We start from the raw sequence: 21,010 nt of genomic DNA, 5'->3' as shown, positions 1-21,010 counted from the left end.
ACAAAGATAAAATCCTTGCATGAAATGGCTTCAAAGATAAGCAGGCAATATCGCTTTTTCTCATAATATACTTTTTGATGGCAAGTGTCTAATGAATTGTGTGCCTTTATGTCTAGTTCTGTTCTCTTGAATTTTGTTCTCAACAAAGATAAGCTTCGCCTCTTCCCATCTGTCTTCACCAATGATGTACACTACGTGACTAAAAGTATGTGTACACCTGCTCGTCAACACATCTCTTTCCAAAATCATGGGCATTAATATGGATTTGGTACCTTTGCTGCTATTACAGCCTCTATTACAGCTATTACAGCTTTCCCTTATATGTTGGAACATTCCTGCAGGGACTTGCTTCCATTCAGGCACAAGAGCATTAGTGAGGTCGGGCACTGATGTTGGGCGATTAGGCTTGGCTCGCAGTCAGCGTTCCAATTCATCCCAAATGTGTTTAATGGGGTTGAGGTCAGGGCTCTGTGCAGGCCAGTCAAGTTCTTCCACCCTGATCTCGACAAACCATTTCTGTATGGACCTCGCTTTGTGCACGGGGGCATTGTCATGGTGAAACAGGAAAGGGCCTTCCCCAAACTGTTGCCACAAAGTTGGAAGCACAGAATCATCTAAATGTCAATTGTATGCTGTAGTGTTTAGATTTCCATTGACTGGAACAGCCCCAGACCATTATTCATCCTCCACCAAACTTTACAGTTGGCACTATGCATTCTGGCAGTTAGCATACTCCTGGCATCCGCTAAACCCATATTCGTCCGTTGGACTGCCAGATGGTGAAGCATGATTCATCACTCCAGAGAACGCGTTTCGACTGCTCCAGAGTCCAATCAAATTGTATTTGTCACATGCGCTGAATAAACATGCATTAATCAAGGTCTGACAACACGCATATTTTTTGTTATTTTGACCAGTTTTCAGTTTCTGCAAATAAATGCTCTAAATGATATTATTTATATTTGGAATTTGGGAGAAATATTGTCAGTAGTTTATAGAATAAAACAAAAATGTTAATTTTACCCAAACACATACCTATCAATAGTAAAACCAGAGAAACTGATCATTTTGCAGTGGTCTCTTAATTTTTTTCCAGAGCAGTATATAGTGTATATAAACCCTGGATTGCTAATTCTATGTATTGGCCATTGAGAGGCTTTGAAGCCATATTGGCACTCACTAGTAGGCGCAGTCCTCCAGGAATGAATGGAATTCTACAGTATTTCACTTAAATGTTTCAAGCACAAAATTGCATTTATTTAAGTATTTACATGTTTTCAAGTCAAATGTTTTTTTGTTTTTTTTAATGTTTAGCTCACTTAATGTAATTTAAACGTATGCTTTAAGGTGTGTGTAATATGTGTCTGTAAAATGTCAAAAAACTAATGTAGACATCAACACATGCTTTTATTTTGCTCCCCAAAATATTATTTTTTACAGTTGAGAAGTATCAAGGGGGCTTCAATACAGCGTCCCCTGTCAGCCACCAAGCGTTTATACACACAATAGGGTTTCACTCACCTCATTTTTTCTTTACTGTTTTCAGTGTTCCACGTGTGACCCCTGCCATTCATGACTGGACAATTAGTAAATAATTGCACATGAAGTTGCACAATGTTTACTTTGTTTTAATTTTGAAAGCAGAGGCGCTCTGGTAGTTGTTTATGACCGCCACCTGTAGGCTGTTGTAGCCAACACCAGAGGGCGATATAGGCTTAATCGACCGGACGTGAAATATCTGGTATGTCTGCGGAACTTTATATCCCATGATTCCTTTTTCCGTCTTCCTCTTTCCCTTTAGCAGCAATGTCTAAGAGAGGTAAGAGACTTGCTAAGAAAAATCCACATTCATCTACCCGATTGCAGAATGTCTAACATAGGAACATAATGTTATTTGGATAATGGACGATTTATGATTAATTGTCATTCATATTGGCTTGAAAATGTGAAGTACTGATCATTGTTAAGAGGGATGATTTTAGGCGCTTGTTACCGAAGCCATGTTTGCTGTTATTTAGCTGATTAGCTTTTGGCGTGTTAGCTAAAATACATGAATTGGTGAGCTTATTTTCTAATCCGTTTCACGTATAAGCACAGTTGCCATTCCAGTACAATGTCCAACAAATGAGTGGCAGGTGAACTACTTATTTGAGAGTGTTATAGTCAGTGCGTGGTAGCATAGCGTCTGACTAAAAGCAAGGCATGACTCCAAATCATGGACACCGCTGAAGCCCTAGGCTGACTAGCTACTGTAGCTACGTGTGCAGTGTAAGCAATGGTTTCCCCGGCTAGCAAAGTTGAGCCATGGTGTATTGTTTTTAACTTTTAAAAAGGGGGACTTCCCCCGAAACATCAACCAAAGGCACTGATTCCATCTGTGATAGAACGTTATTTTCCTTGCTAACTAGCTAGTTTCCTCCAACTCTTCTCCCAGGCCAAGTAATTGCTAACTAGCTAGCTTACCTTACAGCAGTCTACTCACAACTAGCTGGACAATTACTTTGCAAGCTACCCTAGTGGTGTACATTAGACAAGGGGTAGAACTGTCAACATGGGCTGCCTTTCTGTAGTGCAAGCAGTAATGTTAGCCAGTGTTAAATCACTTCTAATCTTGAGGCCTTTTGGTTTGGTTGTGTGGTGACTTTTGTTCCATGCCCCCCACATAGTGCTGTGGCTGCATGTTCTTGGCAGTAGTTTAAATCTGAAAAGAAAATAACGAAATGTGAAGTTGAACCCCTTTCAAAAAGCACTTGCTTTGTCTGGTCAGTAGCTGGGTGAGTTGTCGAAGAAGGGTATAGTAATCATCACTGGTGGGTGAGATGGCAGTCGACCTATACTGAACAATCTCAATCCGTGATGGAACAACTTGGATAATATTTGCTTGATTTAAGCAGTGTGCTTTCAGTCTCTGCACCATGCAAAGTTTACTTCAATGGAATCTCTTCTCTTAAGGACGTGGTGGGTCATCTGGGGCGAAGTTTCGCATCTCGCTGGGTCTCCCAGTGGGCGCCGTCATAAACTGCGCTGACAACACAGGTATGTTACATTCAGATCTGTTAGAATATATATATGTATGTGTGTGTGTGTGTGTGTGTGTATATAAAACCTTAAAAGCACTTGCTTTGTCTGGTCAATAGCTCGGCGAGTTGTCGAAAGGGTATAGAAACATCATCACTGTGGGTGAGATGGCAGTCTCATTTTGGCTGAGCAGTCTCAATCAGTGATGGAACATGTCATGTATTTCAACCTTGTCTTGAAATGGCCTACAAGGATCTGTACCTTGAATCAAGCCTGGGCAGTGGAACCATCTCCAACCTGTCATATATTCACCATCTTCCCCCTTTCTCACCAGGTGCCAAGAACCTGTACATCATCTCTGTCAAGGGCATCAAGGGACGTTTGAACCGTCTGCCCGCTGCTGGTGTGGGTGACATGGTCATGGCCACTGTCAAGAAAGGCAAACCAGAACTCAGAAAAAAGGGTGAGTGTTCTGCATTCTGTATTCAATTACTAGAATAGGATGAACTGGAACTAGCTAATCAAGAGATTATGGTGGTTTGCTAATGGTGGTTGGCATAGTAATTTGATTGGTCTTTAAAATGACTTGTAGTTTTCAGTACAGTAGTAGTCCCAGACCAATCGTTTAACTGAATGGTGAAAATCAACAGTGTAGCGATGTGAGTTATGTCAGGTTGCTGGATTCTGATAGTCTTCCTCTTTCCCACAGTGCATCCTGCGGTTGTGATACGGCAGCGGAAGTCGTATCGGCGAAAGGATGGCGTGTTTCTCTACTTTGAAGACAATGCGGGGGTCATAGTGAATGTCAAAGGAGAAATGAAAGGTGAGTTGGGATTTTGAGTCTTTGGTCCCCCATCCCAGGTCATGAAGGTTCTTCATAAGGATGTTTTTGGTTGGGTTTCTTTGGGTGCTTTTCAAATTCTGGATGTGGATTTTGAGTACTACATTTTATTTTCTAATATTTTGTTGCGAATTATAAATGACACCCCTTCATAAAGCACTTGCTTTGTCTGGTCAGTAGCTCGGTGAGTTGTCGAAGAAGGGGATAGTAAGATCATCACTGTGGGTGAGATGGCAGTCTCATTTTGGCTGACCAATCTCAATCAGTGATGAAACATTTGTTCACTGGATAGTGGTCATCCTTTTGAATACATTTAGATATAGTGAAATAATGGCAGCAGTGTGATTCTCTACCTTTCTCCTGGAAGTGTGTACGTCCTCACTCAGTCGTTGATTTAAAAACATTGGATTGGTATGCACACCTGTCCCTTCCTTTCAAGTTCACTTGGGGAGATGGGTAGAGAATCTCATATCATATTTTGATTTTTACAATGCCAAGTGGGGTTATTTTCTAGGTAACATTATAGGAATTGACCTTGAAAAGGTAGTGAATTGTTCGTCAACAACCAAAGTAAAGTGTGGATGTTCAAATCAAGACGATACAGTCAAATTGAGTCTCTAGTTTTCTTGTGTTCACATTGTAAGTGGCAGATCTGCAGAGAGTGAAATGTTACTGCTCTGATGCAAGGCCAAAGGCATCTTATCCACTATTTTATCTCATTTTTGTTGTGGGTTAAATTTCTCTTCTGTGTTACAGGTTCGGCCATCACAGGTCCGGTGGCCAAGGAATGTGCAGACCTGTGGCCCAGGATTGCTTCAAATGCTGGCAGCATAGCGTGATCCTTGACCCTGGCTTGTTGTTTTCAATAAAAACCGTTGTAAAGTCAGTGTCCTGTTTGCAAAATCCCAACGCAATGTAAAATTACACAGTATCTACTGTATACATCTGTTAGTCTCACTGGGTGTATGAACAGGAGCACATTCAACAATATTAACACAGCTTTTCTTTTTACCTTTTATTTATCTAGGCAAGTCAGTTAAGAACAAATTGATATTTTACAATGACTGCCTACCCCGGCCAAACCCTCCCCTAACGACACTGGGTAAATTGTGCGCCGCCCTATGGGACTCTTGATCACGGCTGGTTGTGATACAGCCTGTGATTTACCCAGGGTCTGTAGTGGCATGTCTAGCACTGAGATGCAGTCTCTTAGACTGCTGTACAATTCTGGAGCCCAAAAATTGTCAAAAGGGGCCAGTGAATTGTGGTTCACGTCAGGATATATTTGATAACTTGTCAATGTTAATGGATGAGTAAATTATGGATAGCAGAGGTAAATTATTTATGGAGAATTTATCTTCATGGCTGAAAATACAAATCCATTTTGCAGGAGGTTGCTCATCTAAGAGCCTAAATTAAGTTTCCTTTGAGGGATATGATGAATGGGCCACCTTAAGAGTATAGAACAAGAAGGCCCACACAAAAACAAATTGTATTTAATAACGAGATGGGTACATGTACCAGAAAATAATATATCTTTACAAAATGACCAAGTGGGTAACCTAGAAGGCAAGACAAATAAAAGTTAACAATCATGTAAGAAACTTTGCCAAGAGCCCTGAGATCTGATAGAATCCTTGTCCAGGGAAAAGTGTAGGGTGGGGTAGGTAATCCTGGTCTTGTAGTGCCACAGTCACTTCATTGTTTTTGATTTAACTAACCTGGAAGACCAGGTGTGTTGAATTTGGGCAATCGCTGAACTGATCAATTGGTCATGTGGTGCCTAGTTGGAACAAAACCCTGCAGTACTTATTGCACTCCAGGAACAGGGTTACCTACCCCTGGATTAGGAGCTTGCCTGCATGTAAACAAGTATAAGGATGGGACATTGTCATTCATTCAACTGGGTCCGTATCAAGCGTCTCCGTAGGAGGGTTGATGGGTCAGGGCCCCTTATCCATGTAATCTTATATTCGTTGTAATCTATTAAAGGCAAAACTGATCCTAAATTGCCACTTGAATCTGAGACGCTTGATACATACGTTTCCTGATGTTTATTTGATAATATGCCAATCAAAGCTACACTTCATAGAACCACAAGTCAATTTGCATACAGAAAAAGGAACATTTCCATTTCAGCATTAGAACAATCTACAATGGATATCTTTAAGTTAGTAAAGAAACCGTAGTCAAAGAGAAATATACAGTGCAATGTTAATGTGCACTAGTGTAAACCTGAGATTAATAAAAGGGTGAATGTTGCCACCATCTCTAAGTGTCCACTTACACCAGCCCTTTGATGACAAAACCAGACTACTGCAAGTGAAGGAAAATGAGACAAATTAATTTCAACAAACTATATGTTATAGTTGTGTATTGTCTTGAATGTGCACCATACATTGTCCCTGTGTGCAAAGTTGTATATAATATTGCATAAACACTACTAGCTAGTAATGTTATTGTGGTTGTATAATGTGGTGTAGGTCATCCCTGGCCCTAAGCCCTATGCAGACTGCACTCAGCAGGGCACGGAAAACAACCTGCCCCATCATCTCCCCGTTTCCCCTTGGCGCACTATTACCCTCTCACACCCACCCTCCTGCCTGCTCACGGGATCCAGTCCAGCCTGGGGCGGAAGTCCCTGTCCATCTGCTTGGTCTCGTCTTCCTCGGGGGGCTCAGAGGGGCTGGGGTTGAGATCGGGGTCCGGCAGCGGGCGTTGCTCGCAGGTGGCATGGGGGTGCATCTGCCAGGTGCCGTCCCGGTAGGTGCAGTAACACACAGTCTGCTTGTCTATCTCCACCCGCTCCCCTGCCGAGATCACTCTGTCGCCCACAAAACAATTGGGCCCTGTAGGCAGGATGCAGAAAAATTATGTCAAATAAATCGATATTATATCAGATGTCACCTTAAATGTGAATTCCGTATGTTTTAGACAGTTAATTGTGTACTTAATGTGCTCGTTTTATCAGCATTGCAATGAGAAACTTCTGTAGTCTTATTAAAATCATCCTACTGTCATTTGCAGCACCAATATGCTATACTTTGTAGAGTTACTTACACATCCATAAAGGCAGACATACAGTTGTGGCTAAATAAATTGGCACCCTTGCACTTTTCTTAAATAATTCCCTACACAAGAAACGTCAATTGGACTTCGCAAAAACCCACTTAAACAACCCTAAATTCTGGGAAAAAATGTTCTGTGGACCAATACAATACAAATCAGCACTATGTTTACTGATGACCAAATTAAGCATTCAAAGAAAGACACTTCCTACAATCAAACATGGGGGAGTTTCAATAATGCTGTGGGATTGCTTTGCTGCCTCTGGTGCTGGGGGCCTTGAACATGTGCAAGGCATCATGAAATCTGCAGATTATCAGTCCAATGTTTCAACCCAGTGTACAAAAACTGGGTCTATCGAAGGTTGTAGGTCTTCCAGCAGGACAACAAACCCAAATACGCATCAAAAAGCACCCAGGAATCATTCAAGAAGAAACACTAGACTGTTCTGGAGTGGCCAGCATTGAGTTCAGATCTGATTCCATCTAAAACATATGGTGAGATCTGAAAACAGCAGTTGGTGGAAGGCACCCCTCAAACATTGCAGAATTGGAGCAGTTTGCAGCTGAAGAGTGGGCCAAACTTACAGTAGAAAAGAGCTAATTGAAGGCTTCAAGAAGCGTTTGTCAGCAGTTACTGTCTCTTGGCCAAAGGCTGTGCAACCCAAGTATTAGCTGCCTTTCTAAGGTCTTCGAAAGCCAAGTTAACAAACAGATCACCGACCATTTTGAATATCACCGTACCTTCTCCGCTATGCAATCTGGTTTCCGAGCTGGTCATGGGTGCATCTCAGCCACGCTCAAGGTCCTAAACGATATCATAACCACCATCAATAAAAGACAATACTGTGCAGCCATATTCATCGACCTGGCCAAGGCTTTCGACTCTGTCAATCACCACATTCTTATGAGCTGACTCAACAGCCTTGGTTTCTCAAATGACTGCCTCGCCTGGTTCGCCAACTACTTCTCAGACAGAGTTCAGTGTGTCAAATCAGAGAGCCTGTTGTCCAGACCTCTGGCAGTCTCTATGGGGGTGCCACAGGGTTCAATTCTTGGGCCGACTCTTTTCTCTGTATACATCAATGATGTTGCTCTTGCTGCTGGTGATTCTCTGATCCACCTCTATGCAGATGACACCATACTGTATACTTCTGGCCCTTCTTTGGACACTGTGTTAACTAACCTCCAGACGAGCTTCAATGCCATACAACTCTCCTTCTGTGGCCTCCAACTGCTCTTAAATGCAAGTATAAATGCATGCTCTTCAACCAATCGCTGCCCGCACTTGCCCGCCCATCCAGCATCACTACTCTGGACGGTTCTGACTTAGAATATGTGGACAATTACAAATACCTAGGTGTCTGGTTAGACTGTAAACTCTCCTTCCAGACGCTCCAATCCTAAATTAAATCTAGAATCGGCTTCCTATTTCGCAACAAAGCATCCTTTACACATGCTGCCAAGCATACCCTCGTAAAACTGACTATCCTACCGATCCTTGACTTTGGCGATGTCATTTATAAAATAGCCTCCAACACTCTACTCAGCAAATTGGATGCAGTCGATCATAGTGCCATTCGCTTTGTCCCCAAAGCAACATATACTATCCACCACTGCGACCTGCATGCTCTCGTTGGCTGGCCCTCGCTTTATATTCGTTGCCAAACCCACTGGCTCCAGGTAATCTATAAGTCTTTGCTAGGTAAAGCCCCGCCTTATCTCAGCTCACTGGTCACAATAGCAGCACCCACCCGTAGCACTCGCTCCAGCAGGTATATTTCACTGGTCACCCCCAAAGCCTATTCCTCCTTTGGCCGCCTTTCCTTCCAGTTCTCTGCTGTCAATGACTGGAACGAATTGCAAAAATCACTGAAGCTGGAGACTCATATCTCCCTCACTACCTTTAAGCATCAGCTGTCAGAGCAGCTCACAGATCACTGCACCTATACATAGCCCATCTGTAAATAGCCCATCCAACTAGCTCATCCCCATATTGTTATTTATTTTTTGCTCCTTTGCACATCTATCACTCCAGTGTTTAATTGCTAAATTGTAATTACTTCAGCGCACTAAGGACTATTTATTGCCTTACCCCCCTAAACTTACCTCATTTGCACACACTGTATATAGATGTATGTATATTGTGTTATTGACGGTACGTTTATTTATTCCATGTTTAACTCTGTCTTGTTGTTTGTGTCACACTGCTTTGCTTTATATTGGCCATGTCGCAGTTGTAAATGAGAACTTGTTCTCAACGGGCCTGCCTGGTTAAATAAAGGTTAAATAAATAAAAAATAATTATAAAAAGCTCATGGGTGCTAATAATTGAGTCCATGCCATTTGTTTTTATTTTCTCAATTAAAATTGTAAACTTAAGTTTCAAAAAACAAAATTGCTTCTTCAATGTTGAAAATTCAATGTGTGCAGACCAAACTTTTTAAATATTTAATTACAACTTATTATTGAAGAAAAAGGGAATTATTTAAGAAAAGTGGAAGGGTGCCAATATATACTGAAAAAATATATAAACGCAACATGCAACAATTTCAAAGATTTTACTGAGTTACAGTTCATATAAGGAAAGCAGTCAATTGAAATAAATTCATTATGCCCTAATCTATGAATTTCACGACTGGGAATACAGATATGCATCTGTTGGTCACAGATACATAAAAAAAAGGTGGGAGAGTGGATCAGAAAACCAGTCAGTATCTGGGGTGACCACCATTTTCCTCATGCAGCGCGACACATCTCCTTCGCATAAAGTTGATCAGGCTGTTGATTGTGGCCTGTGGAATGTTGTCCCACTCCTCTTCAATGGGTTTGCGAAGTAGCTGGATATTGTAGTGTTGTGTTATTTAGTGTTGTGGTGTCTTTTTTGTTGTGATGTGTGTTTTGTCCTATTTTTTTTTTTCAGCTCATGAAACATGGAATCAACACTTTAGATGTTGTGTTTATATTTGTGTTCAGTCTACATCTGCATTGCTTGCTCTTTGGGGTTTTAGACTGGGTTTCTGTATAAGCACTTTGTGATAACTGTTGATGTAAAAGGGCTTTATAAATAAATGTGATTGATTTACTGATTGAACTATATACGGCACACACACAAGCTGTTCCTTTGCTGCCTGCTGTTGGATGGCTGGCCTCATGCCCCACTATCCCACCAGGCTGGGGGCTAGTTACTATTCCTGTGTTGGACAGAGCACTATCGAGCAGTTTGATTACATCCCTCTTTATCCAGTGTCTACATTCAGTTATGTAATCTGTGCAATGCTGAATTCCTTGGTTTAGTTCTAAGGATGCTTGGATCCCACATCAGTGACTAAATATTTGAAATATTTCCAAAACTCCTTGGCTTGACTCTAACTAATAATTGAGCTTGTTATGAATATGATGCACATATCATGTTGAACGCACAGTACAGATGGTACCAGTGCAGTGGAGCAGTGATTAAAGAAACCCTGAAGATATTGATGACCTTAGACTCCAACTGGGGGCAGCGGCCAACTACTGCCATCGTAAACATTACATAAGAAGAGCTGCAGCTGTGTCAAAGCTAATTATTGATGGTTGAAATCAAATCAATGTTTATTGGTCGCATACACAGTTAACTAAGCAGGTGTTATAGCAGGTGCAGCAAATGCTTGAGTTACATACAGTTGAAGTCGGAAGTTTACATACACTTAGGTTGGAGTCATTAAAACTTGTTTTTCAACCACTCCACAAATTTCTTGTTATCATGCTAAGGTTTTGGCAAGTCGGTTAGGACATCTACTTTGTGCATGACCCAAGTAATTTTTCCAACAATTGTTTACAGACAGATTATTTCACTTATATTCCCTATATCACAATATAAATATAAAGAAGTTTACAATATAAAGAAGTTTACATACACTAAGTTGACCCCAAGCATACTTCCAAAGTTGTGGCAAAATGGCTTAAGGACAACAAAGTCAAGGTATTGGAGTGGCCATCACAAAGCCCTGATCTCAATCCCATAGAAAATTTGTGGGCAGAACTGAAAAAGTGTGTGCGAGCCAGGAGGCCTACAAACCTGACTCAGTTAGACCAGCTCTGTCAGGTGGAATGGGCCAAAATTCACCAAATTTATTGTGGGAAGCTTGTGGAAGGCTACCTGAAACGTTTGACCCAAGTTAAACAATTTAAAGGCAATGCTACCAAATACTAATTGAGTGTATGTAAACTTCTGACCCATTGGGAATGTGATAAAATAAAAGCGGAAATAAATAATTTTCTCTACTATTATTCTGACATTTCACATTCTTAAAATAAAGTGGTGATCCTAACGGACCTAAAACAGGGAATTTTTACTCGGATTAAATCTCAGGAATTGTGAAAAACTGAGTTTAAATGTATTTGGCTAAGGTGTATGTAAACTTCAGACTTCAACTGTATGACCAGGCTTATGGACTCTGTATATTTGCGTTGTATGTTCAGGTCAAATTATACAGAACACATCTGTGTGTGTGTATGTCGTCCACGCTATCATTATAGCATGCAAACTAGTGTGCAAGAAATTGTGTGTTTCTGAGGGTAGAGACCATTAATTGTGTTGGAAAGTTGTGTGTTTGTAGAAGTGAACTCACCAGTGTAGCAGACAGGACAGCAGTGGTTGGGCTCATATGTAGGGTTGACACAGTGTGGTGCAGGACAGTCATAGATGGAACAATACACCTCCCTGTTGGGCTCACAACGACATCTCTCACAGCGTGACAACTGAAACAGGAGGTTAGACACACCTTTAGACATATTTTCTACCACACTCACTTTCATTCTCTCTAAAGTTAAACTCTGTGTTCTCCTGTCATTTGGAAGGAAGCATAATACTTGAGAAACCTATTGTAGCATGCATCAATGTAATACCTGAATACTGTTTTCAATTGCCATCTCAACTGCTGACCCCCACATGACCCCCTTGTTGATGGAGAGTACTGTTATGATTACACTTGACAATAGGCCTACATCTCTCATGCAATTAATCAATAACCAATGTCCCCATCTTCACCATCAGGCTAGACACACAAAAAACACTGCTTTGACATTGAGTATAATACAGTATAATAAACAAATCAAAGGTCCAACCTTGGATAATGTACACAGTCACTTAAAGTAGATGGAGCATATTTTGTCATGTTTCTTTTAAAAATAAATCTCACCCTGAATTCCTCGAATATTCTGTACATTTTGCCACCATATGCACACACTTTGCTAACTGCCTCACACACTGGACAGCAGGACTTGTATTTAATCCGCGTACATCGAGGATGAATGCGAGGACACTTGGGTCGTATGCACACGGGTCCGTCTTCAGTGCAGGTGCACGGACAAGCAGATGGACTGGGATAGTACACCTCCCCGATGCTATACACAAATCCGTGGTCGTCTAAGCACCACTTGCCCCGGTAATCCCCAAACTCGTACTCCGAGTCAGTATTGGTTGAGTATTCCGTCAATGTTTTGGGAATCGGGTAGAGGAGCGCGATGTAGAGGCAAAGCGCGCGGCTGTTCATCATTCCTGATATCTGCACTGTGACCGTCTGGTGCTCCCTCCAAGAGGTGTGACGACGCATGGATGGTAGAGAAGGCGACGAGGCAAGAAAAGTGGGCATGCAACCACACTCCCCAATGGCCAACGAGATTTTACTCACAGTAGTAGTACAAAAGTCAGACCATTTTCCCCCCAATTTGAAATAATTAAAGAATGTTTGATAATACATTGTCGATATCAAAATTACAATGCTGAGTTATAATTGACTGGGCAGTCGAAGCAATCATAGGCCTACATCTAGAGAAAGACAATAAAACATTTGAAATAAACCAGAAGTCAGAAAGACAGAAATTACTTTTATTTGGGCAAGAGGCTTGACAGTACAAAAAAATATGCAAATTGCAGAGGCATACTAAAATTACTCAAATTCAAGTAAAAACAGTCATTTGAATGCGTGAGGTTTTATCTGAAGTTCATCCTGACCATTTCTCTAGTGGTGATACACAGCAACAGGGTTTGACACAGCTGTGCAGTTGCAAACAGCTCATGTAAAACAGTTCACAAATTATCCATTTGTTGTGATATAATAGGTGATATTGAAGGACTGGCCATTTCATATGAATTCTGAATTTAATCCATCACTAACAGTCCACACCATATTGATTACTAACTAAAAGTTAGATTTAAAAAAATAGGCAACAAAAACAGCATTTTAAAAACCATTGTCAATTGGGTATGGAATAAATTAGGCCTAGGCCCCTCCCTGTTCTATCAACGCCAATAGCTAAAGAGGAACGGTTGGCTTGTGGTATGAATCCAGAAATCCATAAGCTCAATAGAAATGTCAAACACACAAACTGAGTGTGGGGATGGTGGAAGAACATCACAGGGTCATATTTAAATGGGCACAGGGTTGCACGACATCGCAAATAACACACAGAATGTACAAAACTATGGACATCTCTACCCATGAAATCACTTCTATACATTCTAATATTTTTGATATGCAACACTGTGCCCACAAAGCATGACCCTAGTCTACAGGTTGAGGGTGTGCTCAGAGAGAGGTGTGCCCTTCTACATAGATGTTATTGGGAGGGCTGGCTGGCTGGGCGTTCCTCTGGGGCAGGTTCAGCTGAAGCAGGGGGGTCTGCAGGGGGTCCGGTGCTGCTCTCGGATGGGGCAGTACTGTCACTAGTTCCCTCGTCCGTGACGCTCTCCACCGACGGGCCCTGCTGCTTCTCTGCAGCAGGTGTGCCCTCCTCAGCCTCAGGATGGGTCTTAGATGGCTCTGATGCAGGAGTCTCTTCTGAAGGAAAGGAGGAAAGTGTGTAGGTCAAGTGACTGTGTAGATTGTAATGATCATTGATCACAATGCTCAGTCAATGCCACAACGGTTAACATGTTACTGCAATAAAAGCACTACTTGTATCAGGCTTTTTCTTACTCCAAACAGCAAGTTACTGAAATAACAATAGAGAAAATGCTGTAGTTAGTGTTAGTGAGATGTTGGTATGACTGACCGGTCTCCATAGGAGTTGGCTTGTCCTGGTCCTCCTTGTTCTCTATGGTTGGTGGGGTGGTGTTGTTCTGTTCAGTGATGGGCAGGGTAGATGAAGCGGAGGCTGCTGCTGCCTGCTGCTGCTCTTGCTGTTCCTGGGCCGCCTTCTCTGCCTGCTCCGCCGCTTCCTTCTCCCTCTCCTCCGCCCGCCGCCTAGCAGTCTCCTCTGCCACAGCAATCTCTGCTGCCAGCTTCTCCATGTCTACCTCCACCTTCTGACCGCACAGCTACACACAGACAAACATCTAGTTTTAGACACTGCAGCTTTGAGCAGTTACGACAAATCCGACTTTTGTACAACACACCAGAGCTACAAAGACAAACTCGAACAGCAACAGAGTGGCACAGAATACAAACCTATCATCTCAGCTGCTGATAAAAGTAAACAAATGATCTTCACTAGTACAAAAGAAAAAAAGAAAAAAAAAAGACTAAGGCTATCAGCTGCTGCACTTTGTATGAGGTGATTCTCATTTTGGACACTGTGGGGTGGGGGCACATACCCGTTTGAGCTCACTGTTGAAGGAGTCTGTCGTCTCCAGGAATCTCCTCTTCTTGTCCTGGTGCCGGTCCTCGATTTGCAGCAGCTCTGCTTCCAGCTTCCTCTGTGGAAAGGAACAGTGTCAAACCAGACTATTTTGTGATTGCAGTCCAGTGTGTGTTTTCCACTAGCTTTGCTTACCTGGTGCACCATGAGGGACTGGACCTGGCGCTTGAGGACTTGCATGCGTGCAGTGGTGACGACAGAGCGCACATCTGGCACCACAATCTCACTGAGGATGTCACTGATGAGCCGGTGGTTCCTCTGGAAGCGAGCGGTGGCCGTGTGCTTCATGGAGAACCCATCGTCATAGTCTACAGAAAGGACAAACGTTGGCTTTCAATACACACATGGATAAACAAAAAAAAAAAGGTACAGGAGAGACAGAATTTCTAGTCCCCAGGCCATTACCATCTGGGTCTTCAGCAGGCTGGATGCTCATGTAAGGTTCTCCCTTCTCAACGCGGGTCTGCCGCTGTCTGCTCTCCTCCTCCAGAGCCGCCTCGGCACGGTTCTTGGCATTGATGTAGGCCAGGTAAGCCGGTGAGTTGTGGTAGGCCTTCAGGGAGTCGTTGTACTCAATCTATAGAGGCAGTAGTTATAAAATCTCGGTGAAAAGACTTGACTCATTTACCCAAGGCAAAATAGCTAGGGCATTGGAAACCTGAAGCTCCCAACTGCCCTCACCTTTTCCGCTTCATATTCGTTCAAGTAATCCTGCTTCTCCTCTTCAGTGAGGTCCCTCCACATGCCACCAATAATCTTTCCAATCTCCCATAATTTCAGATCCGGATTGGAGGCTTTGACTTGGTCCCAGACCTGGCAAAAAGGAGACACCATGGTCAACACAGAGCAGCAACTAAGCCAGAAAATGTATATAAATACACAAGAGGAAGAAAGAGGGAGAGAAAGATTTGATTTGGAGGAGACAAAGGGAAAGCAAGCACAATAGGTCACACAGAAACCAGGACAGACAGAATCAACAATGAAGACAGGTGTTGAAGAGGAGTGGATCCAGATGGTGGTGTAACTCAGCTGTCTCCGACCTCCAATCCAGAGGGGGTAAGATGTGAGGAACATACCACCCGGGGTCATCAACAGTGGGGTCCCCGGCCATCCAGACGGTTGGCTGGGCGACCCCCTGTACAAGCAGTAAAAGTAGACACCGTGGGTGTCTTACCTTCCTGCTTACCTTCCGGCTGTACCGCATGTAGGGCATCAGCGGCTTGTCTGGCGGTTTGGGCGGCTTGGGAACAGTGATTCCTGAGGAATTCTGGGAAAGAGAGCCAAAGAAAATATCAATAGGTCAAACCAACGGACATAGTTATTACAGAAAGCACTTATGTACTACTATGAAGAAGGGGCAGGGCCACAACTGAAAATGACAATCTGCTTTAAGTGAAGCGCTTAAGGAGACTCATTCCAAAATCCTGCACCTTATTTTTTGGATAGTGTTTCATGCATAGCTGGTATGTAGAGGACAAAATATTGCCCTCTCAGTGTTGAGGGCTATAATTCAAATGAATACTGCTATCAGTTTTGGCTGCCTTGTGATTAAAACACCAACCAGTATGAACCTCTGACATGCCAAGTCATGAGCCTTGGATGGACGGGGCAACATGCTGCTGCTCCCTAGCAGGCTGTACAAGCAGGGGAGGGGCATGGCAGAGGTGCAACTGCTCTAACATGAAATGCTTTTGCATCAAGGAGTGGGACAAGATGAGGGGAGCTGGTGACACTTCGAACAAACAATCACATGTGGTCGGTGGGTCATCAAGCAGAGCATCAAATCAGTTGGAGTAAGATGATCGTGTTAGTTTTACAGAAGATTATAGGAGGACTTTGGGGCAATTACTGACCTCACTTGACCACGGCCAGCAGCTGTTTTTGTTGTACCATTTATCCCCCCCAAATGTATCCTTTCCTGCATGTTGAATATATATATATATATAATTTTTTTTTCTCTTCACCATTCTATTGTTGTACCAAAAACTCATTTCCCTTTTCTCCCAATTATCCTTGTCTCACTCAGGGAATAGCCAGCCTTTCTCCTTGGGCTCTAGCCCTGGATGGCATTGGTCCTACCATTACCCTGTTGTTGCTGCCGGTATTCCCTCCCAGCCTGTAGTTGTTGTAGGCCAGATGGCTGTATGGGTTGTACCCCACAAACCCAGGGGTGTTGGGCACTTGCTGATGGAGACAAATGAGACAAAACACAAATGAGAAATGACACAAACAAGGGGGAGGGACAACAAAAAATGAAAAGGATTTTGGGGGTAATGATTTAAAGCAGCGCATAGTCATTGGCTTATTTCTGTCATAGGAGCATCACAAAATAAAAAGATAGCAAAGAGGGAGGTAAACAGCCAGTTCTACTTCCATCTATTGATGTTCAAAATGTATAGCAGCATGTGATTTAGATGAAGGGAAATGTTTGTCTGTGAGCCACATACTTGCAAATGTATTGACAGAACATCCTGCGCTAATATGTCTGTGCGGTCCGGCAGCACAACAGTACATTACTGAGCTCATGTTGATTGTATAGAAGACCCACTCCCCTGGCATTGGGAGAAAATGGGAGGACTGATGTTGGATGGTATGTGATACTTACAGTTGTGGGGGCTGGGGTGGGGGGAGGTGCATATGATGGCCTTTCTGTGTAAAATAAATGTTAAGACAAAGTTTAGACATACCAAAACAAAAAGAGTAAATTGGACTCCCTGTATCATTAAGCTCTATAATGCAGTTAGCGTTTAACCTGTATCTAAACCTACATGTCAGTTGTATTGGCCCCAGGCTACCTGCCACCCCAATTCAAAACAAAATGACATAAATATCTACTTACTTGACATCTTGGCTGAGGAATTGTGGATTTCAAGCTATTCTCGTCATTGGCGCTGTAATAAAAACATTGAGCTTGTTATAGGCAAATAATAATACCAATGTCAAAAACGGCTAGTGCCGCCCAGTGCAAGAGATTTAAAGATTATGGCATCTGGGAAACAGACCGTAGGATTCACACCCTTTGTTGTTGGCTCCATAAATACAATGTAACCAGTAGGCTGCATACAAAACATGGTGTCATTTCCTTAAAATAAGAAATAAACTAATTTAAAGCAGTTTCTATACTGACAGACTAGCTTTCGTCCACTCATGCATCTCGGCAGATCCGACGCAAACTCATTGACTCTTCTCTACCGCCTAGTGTGGCGGTAGAGTGTAGTGTGGCGGTAGAGTGTAGTGTGGCGGTAGAGAAAATGCTAACAAAAAACAAAAAATACTGTATTTCGTATTTGGGATTAATGGCATCCTACGCATACATAAACACGTTCTCTAGAACCCTAGCAACATCTTTATTTTCATAAACACGTTCTCTAGAACCCTAGCAACATCTTTATTTTCATAAACACGTTCTCTAGAACCCTAGCAACATCTTTATTTTCATAAACACGTTCTCTAGAACCCTAGCAACATCTTTATTTTCATAAACACGTTCTCTAGAACCCTAGCAACATCTTTACTTTCATAAATTAATAAAGTTTAGTGAAGCTAGTCATGAACGCAGAGCCTCATACTGAGCAAAGTAAATTAACGTTAACTTTAGTTGTCATCACCGCGATGTGAACAGAACAAACTAGCAACTGGAGGGAGGCGGTAGAAACCGGCCTAACTTATTTTGTTGACGTCAAAATTGCGTCAGGCGTTTAACACTTATATTGATTTACTAACCAATTGCAATGCTAAGATATTTGTAATTGACTAGAGACATGTACAAGATACCAGTGTGTGTGAATCTACCCGACAATGCCAATGTGATGACACAATGGTTGGAAAATGTCGAGAAGTGGCTAGTAAGAGTGCTAGCCGCAGAGTGGGATAGCGACAGTAACTATAGTTAAATCATTCTAGGTTGAAACTAGCTACGTAAAGGACGTGATCTCAACATACGCTAACGTTAATTAAACTTCCAAACTAGCAAAGTTACAGAATGTAGCTAGCTAGCGAATCTAGTAAGCAGAGTTAACGACAACAGCTAACAGTTACGGTTAGCTAGCCCTTAAACCCCTTTCCATATGTAAGGTTTTCAGAGGTTTACATTCGCCCACATTTGGCTCCATGTGAACTACAATTCCGAAGCTGTGTTTTAACTGTTAGATAAAGTCAATAGCCACTCCTTCAAAACCGATTTTCTAAACATATGCTGATATGCCCCTTATTTCATATCAGTGAGAAATAAACTTTCAAATAAAAAATAAACACTTACAGTATTGCACAGAAGTTGTTTCTCCAGTTGAAGAACTACACTTCCTCCCCACTGTTGCGTACAGCCAGGTGTTCGAAGCAAGCTAGATAGCTCATTAGCACAGGTGGCCGCCTATGTTTTCTGTCTGGCTTCCGTAAACAAGAGCTGGAGATATGGCCTTGTGGGAACACCAACCCTATAAAAAAAAGGTGTAGCAATTTAACCTTTAGTTCTTTCAATTATTTATCGCTGATATGAAAGACAAGTTTACAAAAACGTACCGCAAGCGATGCGTGTTAATGTTTAGAGCAGGCGTCGGGGCTCTTAACAAAACCTACCCTGGTCAGAAGCTATCGTTAATATGCGCTAAAGCACTTAGCGTCTATGAAAGGAGTCACAGTTAGCTAGCGAACGTTAGCTAAACCTTGCTTGAAAGTAAATGCAGATTGTATTTGGTTTGAATGAAAATACAATTCTATTCAGTTGTGAAATGATCTCCACCTTCATCTGACCTTTTCGAAAAGTAAAATGCAAAACTATCGAAAGGATCTACACTTGAAAATTAACTCACCCCGAGCTCCTTTCTTTGTTCCCTCAAAAGCGCGTCTGTAATTTTTTTTCGCTGGTGAATAACTGCGGATTAAAACACGATTTCGTAGAACACGCCGTCTACTGTTTCGGAGAGGAACCGCTGATTTGCACCCAGTGAGTTAATATGCTTAATCTTTGCTTACCGCTAGGTGGCTGCAGAACACCGCTACTGATTTTATGCAGACTGCTTTTAGGTATTGTATGGCTGCCCTCCTTGCTCATGGCTTGAGCAAAGATAAAACAAAACTGATATTGGGTCAGCTCTCAATCCCGTACCGTTATGGAAGTTCAAGCACAGACAGATGATCTTATCCTGATTGTCCTCCCCTCCTCAAGATGTTTCACACAAATGTTTCACCTCTTGTCTTTCTTACACTTCTGTGCACACAGATGCACAGAACACATAAAAATGGTATGTTTGAGATTCAAGCTCAGTTGTAGTTATTTAGCCCCTACAAAGCCCTGTAAACTTAGTAAAGTACAGTTTCAGTTCACTTTTATAACACCACTTCTTGACCAAATTGTGGGCGAGATGTGTGGTAGTACATCCCCAGAGCTTCCATGTTGCTGTGAGTGACCTGGATATGTAGTCTTCTCCGTTTTATTCAAAGGATTGCTGCTAGAGTGCATCCCCAGAAAGAAGCAGACAGGACTGTGAGGTAAGCCCTAATAATGAAGGGCAGCTTTTCTCCTGAAGACCAGACATCTAGGCTAAACCTCGTGTGAATGTTGCCCAACACCAAGGCGCAAAATGTCCCCATGAGTGTTTACTTAGGTCTTTTTACATTCTTACTGTCCTGTGAGCTTAATGAAGATGTAATATGTATGAGTGCTATATTATGTTTCTGCTCAAGGTTTGAATGGTACAACTTGTGTGTGTGTGTGATGAGTCTGTGGAAGAGGGGGAACTGGATTTGTCTCCACTTGACATAGTTGAACAGCGACAGATGGATGCTGTCAGATGTTGAAACATGTATTTCCAATATGGAGTGTCCTTTCCCAGGGGTGTTTAACCTCCTTTCCCACTCCCACTTCTCCATTCTGGCTAGACTGCATTGAGAGAATGTGCTGTTCTTGCTCTGTCTGTACTTTTTCAAACTGCTCCAAATGGAAACGTCCCCAAAGTAACATAGCCAAGAGCAGAATGCAATAGTTTTTTCAATGATTCTGTGCTTATTTTTCAAGCCAGCAGCTGCATCATTTATTTTCAGTCAATCATGAAACCAACAATATCCTTCAGGATTGTCAAGTCATTGAAACATAGCTTCATGATGAGGACCGTAGTATAATTATACTAAAATGTAGGCCTACTTGCAGTGCATAGAACTAATATGGTCCAAAGATGGCGACAAGATATGACTTGAACATAAATCTGAATATCTCTGTCTGAGATGAATATCTCTGTTGTCTGAGGAATGCCATAGTAACCGTGAACACCAATCACCTGCACACAGACATGCATGTTGAAGAATAATGAATATTCATTTCCGGGGGCACAGATGGTGTAGTAAAATAGGTTGCTAGGTAACGCTAGCTGACCAAGGCTGGGGCTCCTGCAGATGATACATCTGATGAATGCTTATAAGATTTCTCTTTGAGAGAGAACATGTACACCGAACAAAAATATAAACGCAA

General features: G+C 42.3%; 3 protein-coding genes across 6 annotated transcripts; 1 reads left to right on the top strand and 2 right to left on the bottom strand.

The window, feature by feature from the left end:
• Nucleotides 1-1,714: 1,714 nt before the first annotated feature.
• Nucleotides 1,715-4,745, top strand: LOC112258777 (60S ribosomal protein L23). The gene is made up of 5 exons (XM_024433348.2): nt 1,715-1,819; nt 2,953-3,036; nt 3,353-3,481; nt 3,728-3,841; nt 4,616-4,745. The coding sequence occupies exons 1-5, from the start codon at nt 1,807-1,809 to the stop codon at nt 4,696-4,698; spliced, it is 423 nt and encodes a 140-aa protein (XP_024289116.1). The 5' UTR covers nt 1,715-1,806; the 3' UTR covers nt 4,699-4,745.
• A 213-nt stretch (nt 4,746-4,958) lies between these two features.
• On the bottom strand, nt 4,959-12,521 carry LOC112258778 (von Willebrand factor C domain-containing protein 2-like). Its single transcript, XM_024433349.2, has 3 exons — nt 12,108-12,521; nt 11,538-11,667; nt 4,959-6,708 (listed from the first exon to the last, which is right to left on the bottom strand). The coding sequence occupies exons 1-3, from the start codon at nt 12,519-12,521 to the stop codon at nt 6,467-6,469; spliced, it is 786 nt and encodes a 261-aa protein (XP_024289117.2). The 3' UTR covers nt 4,959-6,466.
• Nucleotides 12,522-12,782: 261 nt separating this feature from the next.
• On the bottom strand, nt 12,783-19,503 carry LOC112258779 (SWI/SNF-related matrix-associated actin-dependent regulator of chromatin subfamily E member 1). 4 transcript variants are annotated; one of them, XM_024433350.2, is made up of 12 exons: nt 19,356-19,503; nt 18,806-18,980; nt 17,387-17,438; nt 17,153-17,196; nt 16,633-16,731; nt 15,722-15,814; nt 15,229-15,360; nt 14,953-15,124; nt 14,683-14,855; nt 14,504-14,605; nt 13,963-14,227; nt 12,783-13,748 (listed from the first exon to the last, which is right to left on the bottom strand). In XM_024433350.2, exons 3-12 carry the CDS (start codon nt 17,391-17,393, stop codon nt 13,528-13,530), a joined length of 1,308 nt encoding a protein of 435 aa, XP_024289118.1. In that variant the 5' UTR covers nt 17,394-17,438; nt 18,806-18,980; nt 19,356-19,503; the 3' UTR covers nt 12,783-13,527. The 4 variants fall into 4 exon arrangements, with proteins under 4 accessions (XP_024289118.1, XP_024289122.1, XP_024289120.1 ...); XM_024433354.2 differs by having other exon boundaries at nt 15,734-15,814; XM_024433352.2 differs by lacking the exon at nt 19,356-19,503 and adding an exon at nt 19,066-19,296.
• Nucleotides 19,504-21,010: the final 1,507 nt, after the last annotated feature.

Source organism: Oncorhynchus tshawytscha, linkage group LG09 (genome assembly GCF_018296145.1).
Source record: "Oncorhynchus tshawytscha isolate Ot180627B linkage group LG09, Otsh_v2.0, whole genome shotgun sequence".
NCBI lineage: Eukaryota > Metazoa > Chordata > Actinopteri > Salmoniformes > Salmonidae > Oncorhynchus > Oncorhynchus tshawytscha.
The sequence above is the reverse complement of the archived record's forward strand: the minus strand, read 5'-3'. Positions and strand labels throughout refer to the sequence as shown.

Excerpts from the sequence above, each read along its gene's own strand:
- LOC112258777 (XM_024433348.2), top strand. Across the intron at positions 3,482-3,727 it reads ACCAGAACTCAGAAAAAAGG|TGCATCCTGCGGTTGTGATA; the intron begins GTGAGTGTTCTG and ends TCTTTCCCACAG. Across the intron at positions 3,842-4,615 it reads TGTCAAAGGAGAAATGAAAG|GTTCGGCCATCACAGGTCCG; the intron begins GTGAGTTGGGAT and ends TCTGTGTTACAG.
- LOC112258778 (XM_024433349.2), bottom strand. The coding sequence starts at position 12,521 with ATGCGTCGTCACACCTCTTGGAGGGAGCACCAGACGGTCACAGTGCAG. Across the intron at positions 11,668-12,107 it reads GAATATTCGAGGAATTCAGG|TTGTCACGCTGTGAGAGATG; the intron begins GTGAGATTTATT and ends CTCCTGTTTCAG. Across the intron at positions 6,709-11,537 it reads CTGTCCTGTCTGCTACACTG|GGCCCAATTGTTTTGTGGGC; the intron begins GTGAGTTCACTT and ends TCCTGCCTACAG.
- LOC112258779 (XM_024433350.2), bottom strand. Across the intron at positions 14,606-14,682 it reads AGTCCCTCATGGTGCACCAG|AGGAAGCTGGAAGCAGAGCT; the intron begins GTAAGCAAAGCT and ends TCCTTTCCACAG. Across the intron at positions 13,749-13,962 it reads GCCAACTCCTATGGAGACCG|AAGAGACTCCTGCATCAGAG; the intron begins GTCAGTCATACC and ends CCTTTCCTTCAG.